General features: G+C 42.9%; 1 protein-coding gene across 1 annotated transcript in view; it reads right to left on the bottom strand.

Annotated features, from left to right (window-relative positions):
* Nucleotides 1–20,969, bottom strand: part of MYO3A (myosin IIIA) — a 165,779-nt gene that overhangs the window by 59,676 nt on the left and 85,134 nt on the right. The window contains exons 20-24 of the mRNA XM_077268419.1: nt 19,261–19,349; nt 18,099–18,228; nt 13,327–13,406; nt 10,250–10,324; nt 83–288 (exon numbers count right to left, since the gene is read on the bottom strand). Coding sequence (XP_077124534.1) covers nt 83–288; nt 10,250–10,324; nt 13,327–13,406; nt 18,099–18,228; nt 19,261–19,349 — 580 coding nt within the window. The remainder of the gene's footprint in view (nt 1–82; nt 289–10,249; nt 10,325–13,326; nt 13,407–18,098; nt 18,229–19,260; nt 19,350–20,969) is intronic.

The following is a 20,969-nucleotide window of genomic DNA, read 5'->3' as shown; positions in this document are numbered from 1 at the left end:
GGATCGTGCCGTCGTAGCGACGAAAATTGCACGGTGTGACAGTACCCTAAGTATGTGGGAGTTGGGTAATATCCAGTCTTACCTCTTTATAAAATTGGCAAACAGGATGCGGTGTGAGTATCCCAGCTGACGAATCCTCGCTGTCTCCAGAATCCCTGTGTACCTCAGCTGCACCAATACTTTTTCCCGATCAAATTTACTTGGCAGGCGATCATTATTTGGTTTGATGCAACGCACAAAGTGTGGCTGACCAGCCACCATTTTTGACAGCAAGTCCATTAAAGAGTACTGTAACATAAATTACAAGTTGTACTATATAAACTGTATAATCAATGGTCCTTGGTAGGGTAGAAGTGAACACAATGGAGACATTTCCTATGAATATATATATATATATATATATATATATATATATATATATATATAAGTATATATACATATACACATATGTCAATAGTATGCTCTAAAGTAGACCCACATGGGTGAAGTGTTAAGCTACAGTTACTTGAAGAACAGCACATTTTGAACCTTTAGAACCAAATAATATTTGGGTTTTTCTCTTTCAGCATTATTTTGCTAGTTGCATGCAGCCTTGTTTTCCTACAGGATTAGTTCTTCTTAGTATTTCTGTCATTTTAGGAAGAAATATTTAATGGTTTATAAAGAAAATTGTATAATTCGCGCCTTACCAAAGCCAATAAGGGGACAGTTAAGGAAGGTAGCAGTAATGTAGAGAATGTGCAAGTTAAGATAAAACTGGACTCAAGATACACACAGTATAACCACAGATTTATGCCACAAAATATCTGACCGCATATACCTACTAGAGGTTGCGACTTAGCGGACTGGTTATAAAGTGGGCGATGTTCATATACAATTGATATACAAGTGGCAATATACTGTACCTTGTAGTCAATAGGCAAGAAAGAGTTCGTGTATGATCTCTGCGCTGCCGACAGGATTAAGTCATATATCCCAGGGTAGGGAAGGAAATTAATGGTTTATTTTGACGCGTTTCGAAGTACAAAGCTACCTCTTCTTCAGGAAAAATCACATGTATAACGAGACAGCAGGGGTATCACTTATGTAGGTTCAAATTTTGAATGTGAGCGCCAAAGAAACACAACGCCTGACCACATGTCAAAGTTTAGTCAAGTCCCACATGATATGACACATGATATTTTACTTGGTAATGTACCTTGTAGTGTCAGTCCAGATCTTGAAGCAATGGCGTTTCTGTGTGTAGAAAAAAGGTTGTTCAGCTGTACACTCATGGTGTCAGCCCAGATCCTCAGGCAATGATAAGCGTGCGTGCTAAAAATGAGGTGAGTGAGCGGTGCACTGGCGGTTGGCACACACTATATGCGAGTCTTCCCAGGGATCAGCTGATAGATGCTGAAGGCAGAGGAGAGCGCTTACGATGTCATGCTGTCAGTGCCGGTATGAATCTCTTAATGGTCCAAACGTCATCCTACGAGTTTCGGCAAACCACGGTTTCCTTCCTCAGGGATCGTCCATGAATGGTAAGTAGTTCTTTATATACACAATCGTAGTGATGTCAATCGGGTGTATCAATCAGGTGTGAATCAGTCATTGAAAAGCAAATAGTTCCAAGTTCAAGCCTTTTGGTTTCAACATGTCTAGTTCAAATATCCACCAGTTTTCTGCCCGGGACATTTGCTTAATATAGTCCTCACTTTGTCAGTATCTGAAAACTTTCTCAGGTGTTTGCTGATCTGTTTGTTCATAGAGCGCTTGGTGCGTGCTACATATAGTTTATTGCAAGGGCATTTCATGCAATAAGTTACACCTTTGGAAATTCAAGTTATGTGGTCAGAATTGTTGTTTTCAATATCCCCTTATTGAACCCCAGTCGTCTTTTAGTGTGCAGCACTCTGCATTTTTTACACGGCAAGAAGTCCTCAGGAATTGGGGAAAAAGGTAGCTTGCTTCTCAGTTCAAGGATCACGGACTGAAGGAGCAATTAAATTCCCAAGATTTTGAGCCATCCTAAATATAAAGCGAGGATGATTTGGAAATTTATCACCCAAAATTTTGTCATCCTTTAAGATGGCCCAATGTTTATTCATGATTTCTCTCAAAATATTAGGTTTGCATTAAATTGAGTAATAAGAGGCACATCATTAATATCAATAATATCCGTATTTGTGGTATTTTTCTGTTGTGGATTTTGGAGTAGGTCCACATGTAGGGTTTTCTTAACCCCTTAGTGACAGAGCCAATTTGGTACTTAATGACCGAGCCAATTTTTACAATTCTGACCAGTGTCACTTTAAGAGGTTATAACTCTGGAACACTTTATCGGATCCCGCTGATTCTGAGACTGTTTTTTTGTGACATATTGTACTTCAAGTTAGCGGTAACATTCCTTCGATATTAATTGCGATTAATTGCGAAAAAAATGGAAATATGGCGAAAATTTTTAAAATTTTGCAATTTTCAAACTTTGTATTTTTATGCCCTTAAATCAGAGAGATATGTCACAAAAAATAGTTAATAAATAACATTTACCACATGTCTACTTTACATTAGCACAATTTTGGAAACAATTTTTTTTTTTGTTTGGGAGTTATAAGGGTTAAAAGTTGACCAGCAATTTCTCATTTTTACAACACCATGTTTTTTTTAGGGACCACATCACCTTTGAAGTCATTTTGAGGGGTCTATATGATAGAAAATAACCAAGTGTGACACCATTCTAAAAACTGCACCCCTCAAGCTGCTCAAAACCACATTCAAGAAGTTTATTAACCCTTTACGTACTTCACAGGAACTGAAACAATATGGAAGTAAAAAATGAACATTTAACTTTTTTTTGCAAACATTTTATTTCAGAACCATTTTTTTTAATTTTCACAAGTGTAAAAACTGAAATTTAACCACAAATTTTGTTGTGCAATTTTTTCTGAGTACGCCGATACCCCATATGTGGAGGTAAACCACTGTTTGGGCGCACCGCAGAGCTTGGAAGTGAAAGAGCACCGTTTGACTGTTTCAATGCAGAATTGGCTGGAATTGAGATCGGACGCCATGTCGCGTTTGGAGAGCCCCTGATGTGCCTAAACAGTGGAAACCCCCCACAAGTGACACCATTTTGGAAACTAGACCCCTTAAGGAACTTATCTAGATGTGTGGTGAGCACTTTGAACCCCCAAGTGCTTCACAGAAGTTTATAACGTAGAGCCGTGAAAATAAAAAATCGCATTTGTTTTCACAAAAATGATTTTTTTTCGCCCACAAATTCTTATTTTCACAAGGGTAACAGGAGAAATTAGACCACAAAAGTTGTTGTGCAATTTCTCCTGAGTACGTCGATACCCCATATGTGGAGGTAAACCACTGTTAGGGCGCACCGCAGAGCTTGGAAGTGAAGGAGCACCGTTTGACTTTTTCAATGCAGAATTGGCTGGAATTGAGATCGGACGCCATGTCACGTTTGGAGAGCCACTGATGTGCCTAAACAGTGGAGACCCCCCACAAATGACAGCATTTTGGAAACTAGACCCCTTAAGGAACTTATCTAGATGTGTGGTGAGCACTTTAAACCCCCAAGTGCTTCACAGAAGTTTATAACGTAGAGCCGTGAAAATAAAAAAAATCGAATTTTTTCTACAAAAATGATCTTTTTGCCTCCAAATTTTTATTTTACCAAGGGTAACAGGAGAAAATGGACCACAGAAGTTGTTGTACAATTTGTCTTGAGTACGCCGACACCCCATGTGTGGGGGTAAACCACTGTTTGGGTGCATGGCTGAGCTCGGAAGCAAAGGAGCGCCATTTGACTTTTCAATGCAAAATTGACTGGAATTGAGACCGGACGCCATGTCGCGTTTGGAGAGCCCCTGATGTGCCTAAACAGTAGAAACCCCCCAAAAGTGACCCCATTTTGGAAACTAGACCCCCCATGGAATTTATCTAGATGTGTAGTGAGAACTTTGAATGCCCAAGTGCATCACAGAAGTTTATAATGCAGAGTCGTGAAAATAAAAAATATATTTTTTTTAACAATAAAGATTTTTTAGCCCCCAAGTTTTTATTTTCACAAGGGTAACAAGAGAAATTGGACCCCAAAAGTTGTTGTCCAATTTGTCCTGAGTATGCTGGTACCCCATATGTGGGGGTAAACCACTGTTTGGGCACACGGCAGAGCTCGGAAGGGAAGGAGCGCCATTTTGGAATGCAGACGTTGATAGAATTGTCTGCGGGCGTTATGTTGCATTTGCAGACCCCTAATGTACCTAAACAGTAGAAACCCCCAACAAGTGACCCCATTTTGGAAAATAGACCCCCAAAGGAACTTATCTAGATGTGTGGTGAGAACTTTGAATGCCCAAGTGCTTCACAGAAGTTTATAATGCAGAGTAGTGAAAATAAAAAATATTTTTTTTTCCCACAAAAAAGATTTTTTTAGCCCCCAAATTTTTATTTTCACAAGGGTAACAAGAGAAATTGGACCCCAAAAGTTGTTGTCCAATTTCTACTGAGTATGCTGGTACCCAATATGTGGGGGTAAACCACTGTTTGGGTGCACGGCAGAGCTCGGAAGGGAAGGAGCGCCATTTTGAAATGCAGGCTTTGATAGAATGGTCTGCGGGCGTTATGTTGCGTTTGCAGAGCCACTGATGTACCTAAACAGTAAAAACCCCCCACAAGTGACCCCATTTTGAAAACTAGACCCCCCAAGGAACTTATCTAGATATGTGGTGAGAACTTTAAATGCCCAAGTGCTTCACAGAAGTTTATAATGCAGACTAGTGAAAATAAAAAAAAAAAAATTTTCCGACAAAAAAGATTTTTTTAGCCCCCAAATTTTTATTTTCACAAGGGTAACAAGAGAAATTGGACCCCAAAAGTTGTTGTCCAATTTGTTCTGAGTATGCTGGTACCCCATATGTGGGGGTAAACCACTGTTTTGGCACACGGCAGAGCTCGGAAGAGAAGGAGCGCCATTTTGGAATTCAGACTTTGATAGAATTGTCTGTGGGTGTTATGTTGTGTTTGCAGAGCCCCTGATGTACCTAAACAGTACAAACCCCCCAAAAGTGACCAAATTTTGGAAACTAGACCCCCTAAGGAACTTATCTAGATATGTGGTGAGAACTTTGAATGCTCAAGTGCTTCACAGAAGTTTATAATGCAGAGTAGCGAAAATAAAAAAATATTTTTTTTCCCACAAAAAAGATTTTTAGCCCCCAAGTTTTTATTTTCACAAGGGTAACAGGAGAAATTGGACCCCAAAAGTTGTTGTCCAATTTATCCCGAGTACGCTGATGCCCCATATGTGGGGGTAAACCACTGTTTGGGCGCACGGCAGAGCTCAGAAGGGAGGGAGCACCATTTGACTTTTTTAGCGCAAAATTGGCTGTCGTGTTTGGAGACCCCCTGATGTACCTAAACAGTGGAAACCCCAAATTATAACTCCAACCCTAACTCCAACACACCCCTAACCCTAATCTCAACCCGATCCATAATCCTAATCACAACCCTAATGATAATCACAACCCTAACCCCAAAACAGCCCTAATCTCAACCCTAACCATAACCCTAATCAAAACCCTAAATCCAACACACCCCTAACCCTAATCCCAACTCTAACCCTAACTTTAGCCCCAACCCTAATCCTAACTTTAGCCCCAACCCTAACCATAACTTTAGCCCCGTCGTCACAAAAAGAGTTCAATGTAACCTTTTTTTTGTACGTCGCGTCCGCCATTTCCGCGCATGCGTGGCCGTAACTCTGCCCCCTCCTCCCCAGGACATAGACTGGGCAGCGGATGTGTTGAAAAACTGCATCCGCTGCCCACGTTGTGCACAATTTTCACAACGTGCGTCGGTACGTCGGGCCGACGCATTGCGACCGCCCCGTACCGACGCAAGTGTGAAAGAAGCCTAAGGCTACTTTCACACTAGCATCGTACTCGGCCCATCGCAGTGTGTCGGGCCGACGTACCGACGCTAGCGTTGTAAGCGCCGCACAATGGGTGCAGTGGATGCTGTTTTTTCAACGCATCCGCTGCCCCATTGTTAGGTGCGGGGAGGCGGGGGCGGAGTTCCGGCCGCGCATGCGCAGTCGGAAATGGCGGACACGTCGCACAAAAAAGTTACATGTCGCTTTTTTTGTGCCGATGGTCCGCCAAAGCACGACGCATCCGTCGCACGACAGATGCGACGTGTGGCAATCCGTCGCAATGCGTCGCTAATGCAAGCCAATGGAGAAAAAAACGCATCCTGCAAGCACTTTTGCAGGATGCGTTTTTTCTCCAACGACGCATTGCGACGGAAGCCAAAAAACGCTAGTGTGAAAGTAGCCTAACCCTAGCCCTAACCCTAGCCCTAACCCTAAATTTAGCCCTAACCCTAACCCTAGCCCTAACTCTAACCCTAGTCCTAACCCTAACCCTAGCCCTAACCCTAACCCTAAATTTAGCCCCAACCCTAACCCTAACCCTAGCCCTAACCCTAACTCTAACCCTAACCCTAACCCTAGCCCTAACTCTAACCCTAGCCCTAACCCTAATTTTAGCCCCAACTCGTCTCTCCTGCCGGCCGGCAGATGGCAGCAGATGGCGGGCCCACTGCGCATGTGCCCGCCATAAGGAAAAAGCCGGCCGGCCGGAGGAGACAGAAGAGGACCCAGGTACACCGGGTGAGTATCATAGGGTCCCCGAATCCCCCTATTTCTCTGTCCTCTGATGTGCGATCACATCAGAGGACAGAGAATTACAGATCGCTTTTTTTTTTTTTGCGGCCGCCGGTAAACTGTTAATTACCGGCGATCGCAAAACAGGGGTCGGTGCAAACCGACCCCGATCATGTTCTTTGGGGTCTCGGCTACCTCCGGCAGCCGAGACCCCAAAGATCTTCCGGGTGCCGGGCGGCGGGCGCACTGCGCGTGCGCCCGCCATTTTTTCCCGGAAAAAAGATGGCGGCGCCCATCGGGAGCCACGAGGAGCACCGGGGGAGGTAGGTAAGTATCGGGGGGCTATTGGGGGCCATCGGGGACCACATTTCTCTGTCCTCTGATGTGCGATCACATCGGAGGACAGAGAAATTAAACGGCAGATCGCGGTTTTTTTTGTTGTTGCGACCGCCGGTAAACGGTTAATTACCGGCGATCGCAACTTGGGGGTCTGTAAAACCCCCCCCGAATCATGTTCTCTGGGGTCTCGGCTACCCTCGGCAACCGAGACCCCAGAGAAAATCCGACTCTGGGGGGTGCTATTCACTTTTTCCACAGCGCCGTTAATTAACGGCGCTGTGGTTTAAGTACCCTTAGCGGCCGAAGTTAAAAGGCGTATCGGCAGTCGTTAAGGGGTTAATATTATCTTGAACTTCTTGTAAGAATTGTCCGTCATAACATTTGGTAGTGAATCTGTGGTTATACGGTACTGTGCATCTTGGGTCATATTTTATATTAAATTGCACATTGTCTACATTGTCTAACTATCTAACTGTCCCCTTGTTGGCTCTGGTAAAGCACGAATTATACAGTTTCTTGATATCCCTTGATAGACAAATTGTGGTATTTGCCTTTATTTGCTGAGGCAGTGCATCCTAGAAAACTGGTGTAGCACGAGAGAAGTCTTTGAGATGGAAGTGAGAGGTTCGGATTATGGAGGATGTTAGTCTTAGATCAGTTACAGAATGGAGAGCACAGGTAGGGTGATAGACAGAGATGACGGAGGAGATATAGGGAGTGGCAGAACTGTGGAGGGCTTTGTGGTTGAGAGATAAGTATTCTGTAGCAAATGTGCAACCAGTGCAATGACTGGCACAGGGTAGAGGCATCTGTGTAGAGGCTGGACAGAAATACGAACCTGGCTGCCACATTCAGGACTGATTGGAGAAGAGGGAGTTTAGTAAGCGCAAGACTAGTCAGTAGAGAGTTGCAGTAGTCCAGATGAGAATAAATGACCGTAAGAGTTTGGTAGGAGTGACCGAAAGAGTTTTTGCAATTTAAAATGTGAGAAAAGGCTTGATTCTTGAGGTGATTTTAAGATGCAGGTAACATGAGCGAGTGAGTAAAGAAAAATTCTATGACAAAACTGACACTGCCTCCTAGAATAAGTGGCCCCCTTACCTCTTGTGCCCCATGTGCCCCTGTGCAGCTGCACAGTTTTTACCAATAGCATATCTGCCCCTGGACTGGTAATTTTTGTAGGTGTACGGAAGTTCAGAAAAGAAGTGATTTTTCCGCTCTTTTTTTTTTTCAATCATTTTCATGCTATTCACCAGTCACTGAAATTAATTTCATAGATTGAAAATACAAGTCAAAACCAAGTAAGTGAATATTATTTAGTGCTCCTTTAGGAGAGCGGTTGGAGAGAATTAACTGCTGAGAGTCCCAGACCCTTCACTGGCATAGCAGACACTTGACATAATGGTGCTATGCTGAATTAAAACTTCTATTTCTCAGCCTCGCTAAGCTAAGGTTGTCAGGTCAAAACTGCTGACAGATTCTCTTTAAAAGACTAAAAACTGTGAAAATATAATATAAAATGGAGGTATACTACAAATCTATAGAGGTGTGTGAATGTAAAAATGTGAAGAAACATCAGCCTAGGTAAACATCCATTGATTACACTGCTGGCTCCATTCAGAGAGCTACAACAGAAATAAAGGATTATATTGCATCTTTATTGACACAAAGATTTAGAACCCTTTTATGCTGTTTTCCCACTAATTTTTATCTACACAATATGCCAGAAATATATAATCTTTAGGATTCAATTGCTGATATTACCATCAATCATCAGAACACTCAGAGCCCACATACACCTTTGATGTACGTGATATAAACAATGATTCTGCTGATCACTTGCAGATATCTTGGCCATCTCTCCCATACACGGTAATACTTGTTCAGCTGAGCACTCCTGTGTTCTCTATGAGAAAGGTGACTTTGGTGGCAGCTTATTTCCAAAAGAACAAAAGGATCGTGTCATGACACAGCTGTCGGGTGACCTGGGACCAGGGGCTCCTTCCCTGTCCCTAATACAGGGGGCAACCTAGCTTGCCCTACTCCCCGGGATACTTCTGAAGGTGAAGATGCTGGGGCCTCCACCCTTGCCTTATGTCCTGAGTTAGCCTTCCGTCTGTTCTCTTTCCCCACCCAGGGAAGAGGGGTGCTATTACTGTGCACCATAGTACACCAACATGACAAACAAGGCAACACAAACAAGGGTTAACAGAAAACTTCAGGCATACAAAATATTTACTCACATACACAGAGAAATACACCGGGGCGTGGAGGTAGGGGAATAAACCAAAATAGAGAAGGATAAAGAACTACCACGCATACAAACCAAGTAACAGTCACTGATAACGCCTCCAACTCTCCTTCTCATATGAACTCCTCTCCCTTCATTAGCTATGCAGCAAATGCTAGCTCTGACAAGGATTTATAACAGAACCCCGATTATAAAGGGGAAAGGAGTGGCTAACCGAGACAACATGGCTGATTAACTTGTTATGCCAGAAGGAATAAACCCATTTAAAATGAAGGAGAAGTGCTTCTTCTCAGTGCCAGAGTAGGAGCAATCAGACGCTGTGATCTCCTGGCTCTGTACTGTCGCGGTAAACCTGTGACAGATCAGCAGTTCAAAATCAGATATGCTGAATACCTAACTTCCTGGGCACCAACTGTTGGTGTTTGGTTCGACAGGTTCGGATGGTATTAGTCTAATGTGTATTGGGAGGCCTTCAAGCCAACCGGAGGTTTTTTAGTAAAACCATGTAAAAATATTATTATGATGCCCCCTGGTGTTTTTTGGATTCTTTCTAAGAACGACTACCTCATATGTCCAGTGTCGGTTGTCACACATGCTCAGATTGAAAAATGTTTTTGATTTGCATGACCAGACGATTAGATTATTTAAGGCATATGATATCATAAAGTGGAGGAGAGCAGAGACACTAACAAAAGCAACATGTTCCAAAGTCTCTTAATCAGCCACAATCTTTCAAGGTAATAACAGAAAATAGTGCTTCTGTTTCATGGTTTTGTTTATCTTTTCGGCTATGTTTTTATTTCTCTATTGCATGAATTAGAATTGTAATAAGTTCTGTGTGTTTCCATGGTAACAGACAACAAACAGCTGCTACCATGGAAACACATAGGCCATTATATGAGCTGTATGCAAAAAAAACCCTAACATTTCTAAATGTAAACTTTTTTTCAAAGTTGGTAGACATAATCATTAACTAAACACCAACTGAAAATCATTACCCTAAAATATGACGCCACAGTTTGTGTCTTCATGTTGGTCGTCTCTCGGGGATGACGGGCATCTCCAATATCACCCTATGGAAATAATGCAAACAAATTTACTGTGGAACTAAAGAAAATTCTCAACACATAAATTAAACACTGTTCAGCTGTATGTTTTAGGTGTATCAATGCTAAATAAGCCCCAACTAATCCTTTTCCATCCCCAAGACATATGCTGTTGGAGGGAAGGGAACGGGCATTATAAATTTTAATTCCTTATCCTTTTGTTCTCTAAGGAGATACTGGTCCAATAACCTGGTCCAATAACCTGGTCCAGCACTATGTCAGTATGGAGTACATAGGTGCCGGACCACAGCCCTTTGAGGCTCCTCTTACTTGGCAGCATACTCTGCCCCTCTTCCATTTAGTAAGCTCAGAGTGACGTTTTATATGCAAAACTCCGCAATGATGACATAATGCCGTGTCTTCTAATCAGAAGAGGTACCTAAGATGTTGGTAGGTATGAGAAGGTTTGTTTGGCTCTGGTTCAGAGTACATGGACCACTGACGTAGCGCTGGACCAGGGTCCTGCCATTCTTTATGCTCCCCTAGTCTGTCAGCTACCTCATGTGTATGGGCACCTTTAGATAATGATGTTGCACAAGACTTTGATATTGATGACGTATCCTAAGGATCAGATCGATTTTGGGGTCAGACATCCAACACCCTGGTCAAACAGCAGGTATCTGTAGCCATAGCCAACAGAAGTCCACAGTGTACGGACCGGGGAGCACCACTTCACCATACGCTATGCAGTGGCCGTTTTTGTGTACTGCAGCTAAGCTTACATTTACTTCAGTGGAAGCTGAGCTGCTGTTCCTAAAACCAATCACACCCAGTGTATGAAGCTGTGGTGTACACTGTGTACATCAGACGGCCAGATGACCTAATAGTAGCCAATGGATGACGGTCACTATAAAGTGTAGAGGTGGTACTCAGTTTTAGTGACCTTAACAGACATTTTTTTGCCATCACTAATGCATTGCATACGTTACTGGGATAGAGAAGAGGGCTTAAAATTGAGGAATGGATCCGTTTATTGTGCTATAGCATTGCTATGCATATTGCCGTTTCAGAGAGGAGTAGAACTCTACTGCCACCTATTGGAAGAAGCAATCCTAGAAGTTAAAGTGAAACTGTCACCAAGTTTGGCTGATAAGAGATAAGGCCATCACCTTTCAGGGCTGATATACAGCATTCTATAATGCTGTATATCTGCCCCCAACCCCATCTGCAAGAGAAGAAAAATAACTTTTATTATACTCCCCAGCGGGGCGGGGCGGTCTGGTCCGATGAGCGTCGCTGGTCTTGGTACGGCGCCTCCCATCTTCTTACGATCCCCGTCCTCCTGCTTGCTTTGTGTGGATGACACGTCCCTTCATCATCCACACAGTCTTCTCGGCACAGCGCTCTTGCGCAGGCGTACTTCTCTGCCCTGTTGAGGGCAGAGCAAAGTACTGCAGTGCACATGTATCGGGGCTCTCTGACCTTTCCAGCGCCTGCGCACTGCAGTACTGTGCTCTGCCCTCAACAGGGCAAAGAAGTACGGCTTCAAAGGAGAGCTGTGCAGAGGAGACGCATCATCCACACTAAGCAAGCAGGAGGGCGGCATCGCAAGAAGAAGGGAGGCGCCGAACCAAGAAAAGTGAAACCCATCGAACCGGACCGTTCCTCAGGTTAGTATAATAAAAGTTATTTTTCAGTTCTTCTAGGTCAGGTTGGGGGCCGATATACAGCATTATAGAATGCTGTATATCAGCTCTGAAAGGTGATGGTCGCATCTCATATTGGCCAAAACTGGTGACAGGTTCTCTTTAATGCCATTTAGTGAGCCTTGCCATATGACTTAGCATAAGTCAGATCTCACACTTTGCAGTGACGAGGGGCAAAACTCCTGAGACACAGTGTCTGCAAATTGAGATTCTGGTTTGGCGTTTGTCCTAAGTCATGTGGAAAGACTCGTTGAAGAGTCGATATTGACTTTTAGGATTGGTATTTCCGATACGTGGCACTAGAGCTCTAGTCTTCTTCATCTCTGAAGAGGACATTTGCATATTTCATTTCCCAGAGGAGCATACATGGCATACAAGTCTCCTCACTCTGACATGCCAGGCTTGGCTTGTCACTCTCCACAAGGAGAAACCACCAATTAGAACATAGCATTACTAAATACAGTAAACCTGTATGAATTATTTTAGAGTACAGACGTTTTGCAATTCACCCTTTTCACAAAACCATGACTGACTGTAAAGCAAGAAGGATCTTCCCGATTGTTCAGTATGCAACCTAAGACGAAAACTGCTAAAACAAATCCCATTTGGTAAGTACTGGCCCTATACCATATACCTGCTGAAAATGCAGGAAGCAGAAGGATTCTCTAGCCTTAAAGAGAGCCTGTCATGTAACATAACACTGACTGCTCATTTCAATAGGTGAGCCAGGTATTCCTTAGGTATTCAAATGAGCAGTCGGCCCCCTTCCCTTAGATGATGTGCCAACACTGGAAAGTGGGTTTGTTGATACCCAAACATGATCGGATACTGTATCTAATGATTGGGCACCTGTTTTAAGCTCCAACTAGTTTTTTAACTCTCATTTATATTTTTGGGGTGACTGGACAACAATCCCTTTAACACTTGTGTTCTGCGCATTTGAGAATCAGTAGAAAATCCTGCAAAACATTTTTTTCCGTTCACCTACAGCATGTCGGTCTTCTCTGTGTAGTCTTTTCTGTAAGTGAATAGTGTAAGCCACGCTTGTGAATTATTTCACACCGTCACATATACGTTTCCGCAACGTGATACACGGGAGACTCATCTACCGTGTGTAAATATTTATAACACGTGTGTGTTTCTACAAAGCCGAGCCGACAGACAGCACGCACATACAGTGGATGCATAGAAGTAACAAGTCCTGTACGACATAAAGATATCCAGCTTGATTGATGGAAAATGAATAAACCGAGATGATATTACGTACTGATATCACTGGCTTTAAAATTTTAAACGTTTTACAAAAAAAGGACTTTTTATTACCTTGTTGTGGCTGCACTGTTTCTGCGTGGCCCATGATTGTGAATCTATTCTTGCTTTTGTTTTAGTATGTGCAAGATTGCCTGCATAAACAATAGAAAATTCACTTTATTCACAGGATTTCTTTATTCGGAATGCTCCATGCAAACTGGAACACTGGCGCAGATTTATTAGTGTAGGGGCTTCGTGCACGTGACCATATTCTCGGTCCAAATGCGATCCGACAAAACATCTGATCATACTCGGACTAATCTTATTTTGTGAGGTCGTGCATATGTCCGATTTTTTCCTCACACATAGCCGGCCCGGGGAAAAAATGGCAGCATGCCCAAGTTTGATCTGATATTTGGATCGCACTCGGCCATGCAAGTCAATGAGTCTCTAGAAAGCATCGGACTGCATTCGGATGACATCTGTGTGCAGTCCAATTTCTGCGCACTGACACAAAGGAGAATATGGAAATTTTTTTTATCCATCTTCTCATCCGAGATAGTTGGATCGAACTATGATCACACTCTGATCAAACTCTTATCAGTGTGTGTTTAGCATAATTGACCCGATTCTCTCGGATGAGAAAATTCACGGTTGTCTGCACCTAGCCTGAGGATGACTCATTTGGTGCACATTGTTGCGTACTGTTTCGGACATATGTTTCTGAGTTTAAAGCGTTGTTTGCGCCTCAATCAAAAGAAGCCTGACTTCACAAACAGGACATGACTTAGGGTACCGTCACACAGTGCCATTTTCATCGCTACGACGGCACGATTCGTGACGTTGCAGCATCGTATGATTATCGCTCCAGCGTCGTAGACTGCGGTCACACGTTGCAATACATGGCGCTGGAGCGATAATTTCATGACGTATTTGCGATGTAGAAGCCGTTGGTTACTGTGCGCACATCGTATACAACCTGTGTCACACGATGCAATCATGCCGCCACAGCGGGACACTAGACGACGAAAGAAAGTTTCAAACGATCTGCTACGACGTACGATTCTCAGCGGGGATCCGGATCGCAGTAGCGTGTCAGACACAACGATATCGTAACGATATCGCTAGAACGTCACGAATCGTGCCGTCGTAGCGATGAAAATGGCACTGTGTGACGGTACCCTTAGCCGAGAAGGGACATGTCATAAAATGCTCAGAATTTTCAAACTGTCGAGTCTACGTCTGCGCTGTTCAAATGACCAACTTAGTAAATCTGCACCAGTTTGTTATACAAATTGAGTGATCCAAATAGGCAGTGCAAGATACAGACATGTTAGCTCATGCATTGACCACTCAGGCTTGGAAGTAGGTATAGCAGAATCAGTAAAGGAGTTGTCCACTGCTCGGACAAACCCTTTCTGAATCCTTATGTTTCCACTCAATAAGATAATAACCCCTATACTCACGTCTGGTGAAGCCAGCGCTAATTGGCTGCAGGGACCGTGTGGCATAAGAATGTCAAAAGCCTTCGGGAGATCCAGCATCGGCACTACTGTATCGACAACGACACTGGAGATGTTATTATTTTACTGGGAGGAAACATAGGGAGTGGCGTAGTGGACATCTCCCTTAAGCTTTGCTTGGCCTGATCCTTTTGATAACGTTTCCAAATTTCTAGTAAAAACTGATTTGTATCCTTCATATTCTTCATCACTAGTTGGTGTAGGAGTTTCTACCCTTGTAAAATTGTACCAAGGACTACAATGGAACAAAAATTAAGAACAGCTTCCTCTCCCCTTTTCATATTCAGGAGTAAAAGAAAAATATATTTTACTAGTAGACTGATGTGAAACAAAATATAACTATTATAACAATACTTATAAAGGACCTGTCTCACACTCACTTCACAGTAATAGAATTAAATTCTGATCTTTTGGTAACAAGAGGGAGATAGCTGCAGATAGATTTACACACTTAGGCCGGTTTCACATGTCCTTTTATTTCCAGTACCGGAAAAAACGGTACTGGAGATATCCGTGTCCTTGTGTCCGTGTGTGTAATACTTGTGGCACACGTGTGGCAACCATGTGCCGCCCGTGTGCCGTATCAGTAACACACCACCGGGGAAGAAGCACTACAGTAAGCGCTGTTCCCCAGCGGCAGGTGCTGAAGACGGTTCTCATCATATGTGTGGTGACAGTTTTCACACATACCGGAGACACTGACACATGTAGACCCATTCAAGTGAATGGGTCTGTGGATGTCAGTGTGTTTCCATGGTCTGTGTGTCATCCGTGTGACACGCATTGGCACCAAGGAAGAGGCGTGACAGTAAGAGCTGTTCCCCGGTGGCGGGTGCTGAAGACAGCTCTCATCATTCTCCCCTGCTCTGCCAGTGATTGGTCTGAGCAGAAGAGAATGATGAAAGTTATATTAAACTCAGAACAATGACAGTAGATGGGGGCTTTTGGGACTCTTACTCCTGTAATCCGACACCTTCTGCGCTAATAACAGTGACAGCAGGAACGGATGATCCAGATATTCCTCACCCGCTGCCTGCGATATAACTAAATAAATGCAGTGCGCAGGTGCCGGGAAAGGCCAAAGAACCCTGGCGCATGTGCACTGCAGTACTTTGCTCTGCCCTCGACAGGGCAGAAAAGTAGGCCTGCGCAGAAACACGGTGCCGAGGAGATTGTGTGGATGATGCAGCTGTAGGAAGATGGATCGGGCTAGTGGTCCCTCTTGTGTATCTGGGCCGGAACTGTCAGGGCTGTCATCATTGTTGCCGGGGGAAAGATTTGCTGACTGGAGCAGACATGTGCACCTGACAGAGGGGGATGGGCCAGATATGAAAGGGGCTGAGCGTGAGAAGATCGGACTTTTGGCAGGTACTCAGCCTGTGCGACAGGAGAAGGTTGACTCTCTCTGCTGACCGACGCCAATTGACAGAGCAGCGTGACTTGACTACGGTCCCCGCTCAGACAGACCTTGCATCCGTAAGGGACAATTACATGCCACCATTTGACTCCGAGAATGCTGGCCGGACTGTGCCTCTGACATCCACAGACGTACCGTGCAGTGCAGATCCCATAGTGCACACTGAGTACGGGCGTGACATTGCGGCCTGCTCTTATGGACCGTGCACTTCACCAGCGGTGCTGCGAATTTCCTCACGGACAGCTCCCAATTCCAAGGACAGGAGACCACGTGCAGGAAGGACTGGACACTTGACACTTGACTGGACACTGGAGACTGATAAATAATTTTGCTCTTCTTGCCCCTCGGCTATTACCCCTGTTGCCGCTATCCCTCGTCTATTGTTTTGCATATTGTTCCCCATTCTCCCTGTGTGGAGAGTAATCACTGAATTGTTTAATTATAAAGAACCAGTTAATGCTTGCTCTGTCTCCTGCCTGTCACTGCATCCCTAGTACCTGCTAGAACCTTACACAGCGACGTGTCATCCACACAAAGCAAGCAGGAGGGCGAGATCGCAAGAAGAAGGGTGACAACGGACCAGAAAGAATGACACCTATCGGACTGGACTGCCCCACAGGTGAGTATAATAAAAGTTATTTTTCTTCTCTTACAGGTCTGGTTGGGGCAGATAGACAGCATTATAGAATTCTGTATATCAGCCCTGAGAGGTGATGGCCGTATCTCATATTGGCCAAACCTGGTGACAGGTTCCCTTTAAGGTGCCCTTTCACCTTAGATCGGTTTTCTTATGACCCACCCCCTCATATACATACAGGTTTTTACTGACACACATGTTTTTTATGGGGAGAGAAGAGAAAGACTTGGCAAGATCCTTCTGGTGGCCTGTTTCTCACAGGAACAAACGGAGATGATGTTGAAATTTAACATGCCCGACCCTTCTTATTTATAATGTCATCTGTCAGGGGAGATTTTGGAGGCCTTCCTACTCTTTCACTTATCTGCTGGTCATCCAGCTTTCTCCAGCCCTCCGATCTCTTTGGGCTCCATCACAGTCATGACTGTTTCTGGGGTAGCTAAGCCCTTTGCCACACATTCTTAGGCTGCATTCAGACAGTCTGATTGTGGCCGTAAAATGACCACTGATCGGCGGTCATTCAATAGCCTGGTTAGAGAGGCCGAAAGCAGTTATATACGCACAGGGCAATCGTTAACATGATCATTCGGTTCACATATATCGGGTTGTCATCAGCACATAACCACGATTTGCTGCTGAGAATAATGATTTTTAAAGAAGCTTCAAATCCTTTCACCCAATGACCAAGTGGTTTGCGTATTCATAAGATGATTGGCAGCCTGTTTAGACAAGGTGGACAATCATGAATGAACCCTTTGTAGTCTATAGGAGAAGGTAGGTAGAATCCAGCGAGATGCTGCGATCTTGTACTAAAAATATAACTTTTAATGAGCCATTTAAAATACACGCTTGGGCTGGAAATGAAAGGGTTATATACTGATCATATTGATAGTTTCACTTTTATCATTCATTTTAAGGTATCATAAAATTAGCAGACAAACTTAACTTTTTATTTTTTCTGGACAGCTTATAAAACAAAATCATGGACAACCAACTTATTTTAACGAACACATTGGAAAACCATAATAATTAATTAAGATTTTAAGTGATCCTCGTTTACAGCCTCTAATTCTTGGCTGCATTCCCTGTGATCTGTAAAATGACGATAATTACAGTAATAATCTGTACAAGTTTCTGCTGCTTAAAAAAAAATCATTAATGCAGAAAATATTTTTTCACTGATAGGTGTACAAATTGTCCTATTTTTACAGACTGTCGAGGAATTTCTGGACTGTTGGCAACCCTGAGATGGAGATGTAATAATTACCTGTTTTTGTTAGGGGATTAGTTACCAGTATTCGGATGAGATTATTTTCGGACGACCGTAGGAGAAGCACAATGTCAGCTGGCAACGTGTCTCTGTTCTTTTCAAGGAAACCAGCTGCATTGTAGAGAACCTTAAGATAAAGGATATTGGTAAAGGCTGGGAGTAAAACAACTGATTAAACTGTTTCATAGCAATTGGTTTCAGCAATGGAGAGGTCGTCACACAGCTTTATTCTAAACCTTTTCTCCTCTGATTTATGTCCGAAAGTGGAGTTAAAGCAAAAGAGCTTGACCTGGAATGCAATTTAAAATGACCACAAGACTCCACGGCTGAGTTCTATGATGAAATCCCATCAGGTAGTTCCTGAGTATTACCCATCATTAGGATGTAAGGATTATGGGACCAATTTCTCTAAGCATTTATGCCTGAAAAGTGGCATAAAATCTTAGAAAAGTCGCAACATTTTTGTACAATGAGGGGTTATGTAAAAATTTTATAGAAAAAGGAGAAAATTTAAATTAATTTGAATAACTGGACTTTACTGTGAACCTTTTCCTACAATGGTACAATAGTAAACATACACATTTAAACAGACTGCAGCTTCATCTCCCTCTTCTCCCCATGTCTCGAATTTACCATTTCAAAATAACCAGATTTTTTTTCTTAAAGATTGAAGAGGTTTCTAAACATTTGCAGAAAGCCTACAACCGTAAAAAGTGAAAATTCGAGACGCTGGAAGCTAAGGAAGATGACTCTTGACTATCAGAGAATGTATTACATAATTTAATAATTTCACATGTACTTTTGATTTAAACAAGATATTATTATGAATACACTACAAATAAGAATTATCTCATACAATGTTTTTATGGTAACCCCTTCCATGGGACTACAGTAGTACAACATAGCATCTAGGAAAGAAGTCCTTTCACTGCCTGAAGTCTGCAAATAGCGTGTTCTAGTCCACTGATAATCAATTCATATTGCATTAGATGTTAATGTAAGTTGTCTTCTTGGATGATGCATTGCTCCATTAACGTGTAAATTAGTAGACCTTTGTATGTAATAATATGCACATAACACATACATTTATAAATATTTACAAAAAGAAAGGATTACAAACTACTACAACTTGCAAGATATCTGTTACGTATCATTTTACCTTTCCTGCGTAATGATGAATTCCAAATGTTAGATCCACTCTCTTTGGCCTCCAAAAATACTTGGATTTCAAGTTATCCTCAAATTTTTCTGTGAATGAGATTAAATGCTAATCATATAGAATTTAGGAACGTTTCATATCAGAGATGAAAGAGACGACATAGTTCAAGCTCTCATGTTCTACATGCAATCCCATCTGTCAGCAGCAAGGTACATAACACATTGAGCTGAGAAAATTAATATATGATCTTGTGCTAAAAGATTCAGATCAGACACCATGTTCAAAATGAAAAGGTCCCTTTAGGACACCAATAGATGATCTTCATTTAAACATACTTAGAAAGTCAAAATCATAGTGGATTATCTTTCTTGAACAGAATAAGTAAATCACACAAATAGTTGTTTTAATGTTAAAACCTCTAAGCTCCCTAACTCCCCAAAGGTGAGCTTTGAAAATTATAACGTTATGACTTTGCCACTGTAAATAGGAATTTGGTAAATATAATACATATATAGCAACTGCATTAGTTCCCAAAATTATAGTTTGCAATTATAATAATTGCATTTAATAAACATTTAAACTCACTAACTTCATAAAAATAAACTTTGAAAATATTGAAATTATGACGATTCCATTATTGATGGGAATTTATTAAGCATAATATATAAACAGAATCTAAGCTCCTTAAAGGTACCGTCACATTAAGCGACGCTGCAGCGATAGCGACAGCGATGCCGATCGCTGCAGCGTCGCTGTTTGGTCGCTGGAGAGCTGTCACACAGACCGCTCTCCAGCGACCAACGATGCCGAGGTCCCCGGGTAACCAGGGTAAGCATCGGGTTGCTAAGCGCAGGGCCGCGCTTAGTAACCCGATGTTTACCCTGGTTACCAGCGTAAAAGTTAAAAAAACAAACAGCACATACTCACCAGCGCGTCCCCCAGCCTCTGCTTCCTGACACTGACTGAGCTCCGGCCCTAACAGCAGAGCGGTGACGTCACCGCTGTGCTTTCACTTTCAGTTTAGGGCCGGCGCTCAGTCAGTGTCAGGAAGCAGAGGCTGGGGGACGCGCTGGTGAGTATGTGCTGTTTGTTTTTTTAACTTTTACGCTGGTAACCAGGGTAAACATCGGGTTACTAAGCGCGGCCCTGCGCTTAGTAACCCGATGTTTACCCTGGTTACCAGTGTAAAATATCGCTGGTATCCTTGCTTTTGCTGTCAAACACGGCGATACACGGCGACCTAGCGACCAAATAAAGTGCAGACCTTCTAGCAGCGACCAGCAATTTCACAGCGGGATCCAGATCGCTGCTGCGTGTCAAATACAGCGATATCGCTATCCAGGTCGCTGCAACGTCACGGATAGCTGGCGATATCGCCTAGTGTGACGGTACCTTTACTCCCCAAAGATTAATTTTTCAAAAGATAACATTGTAACTATCAAATTAGAGTTTACAATTATAACAATTGCATATTTTGTGTACCGTATATCATTATATCATTGAATTTTGTGAACGAATTGTTGTTTCATAATTCGTTTAACAAATCACAGTCGCAGAACATAATTCAATAAAAACGTAATTCATCTTTATGAAGGAGGTTGTCTTAAGTATGGAAACTATACCGATCACTAGGATTCTGACCTCTGTGACCCCCGCTTATCCCAAGATGTTCTCAAGAACATTCTGAAGAGCCCCTTGTGAATGGATCG

Source organism: Ranitomeya variabilis, chromosome 6 (assembly GCF_051348905.1).
Source record: "Ranitomeya variabilis isolate aRanVar5 chromosome 6, aRanVar5.hap1, whole genome shotgun sequence".
NCBI classification, from domain to species: Eukaryota; Metazoa; Chordata; class Amphibia; order Anura; family Dendrobatidae; genus Ranitomeya; species Ranitomeya variabilis.
The sequence above is the reverse complement of the archived record's forward strand: the minus strand, read 5'-3'. Positions and strand labels throughout refer to the sequence as shown.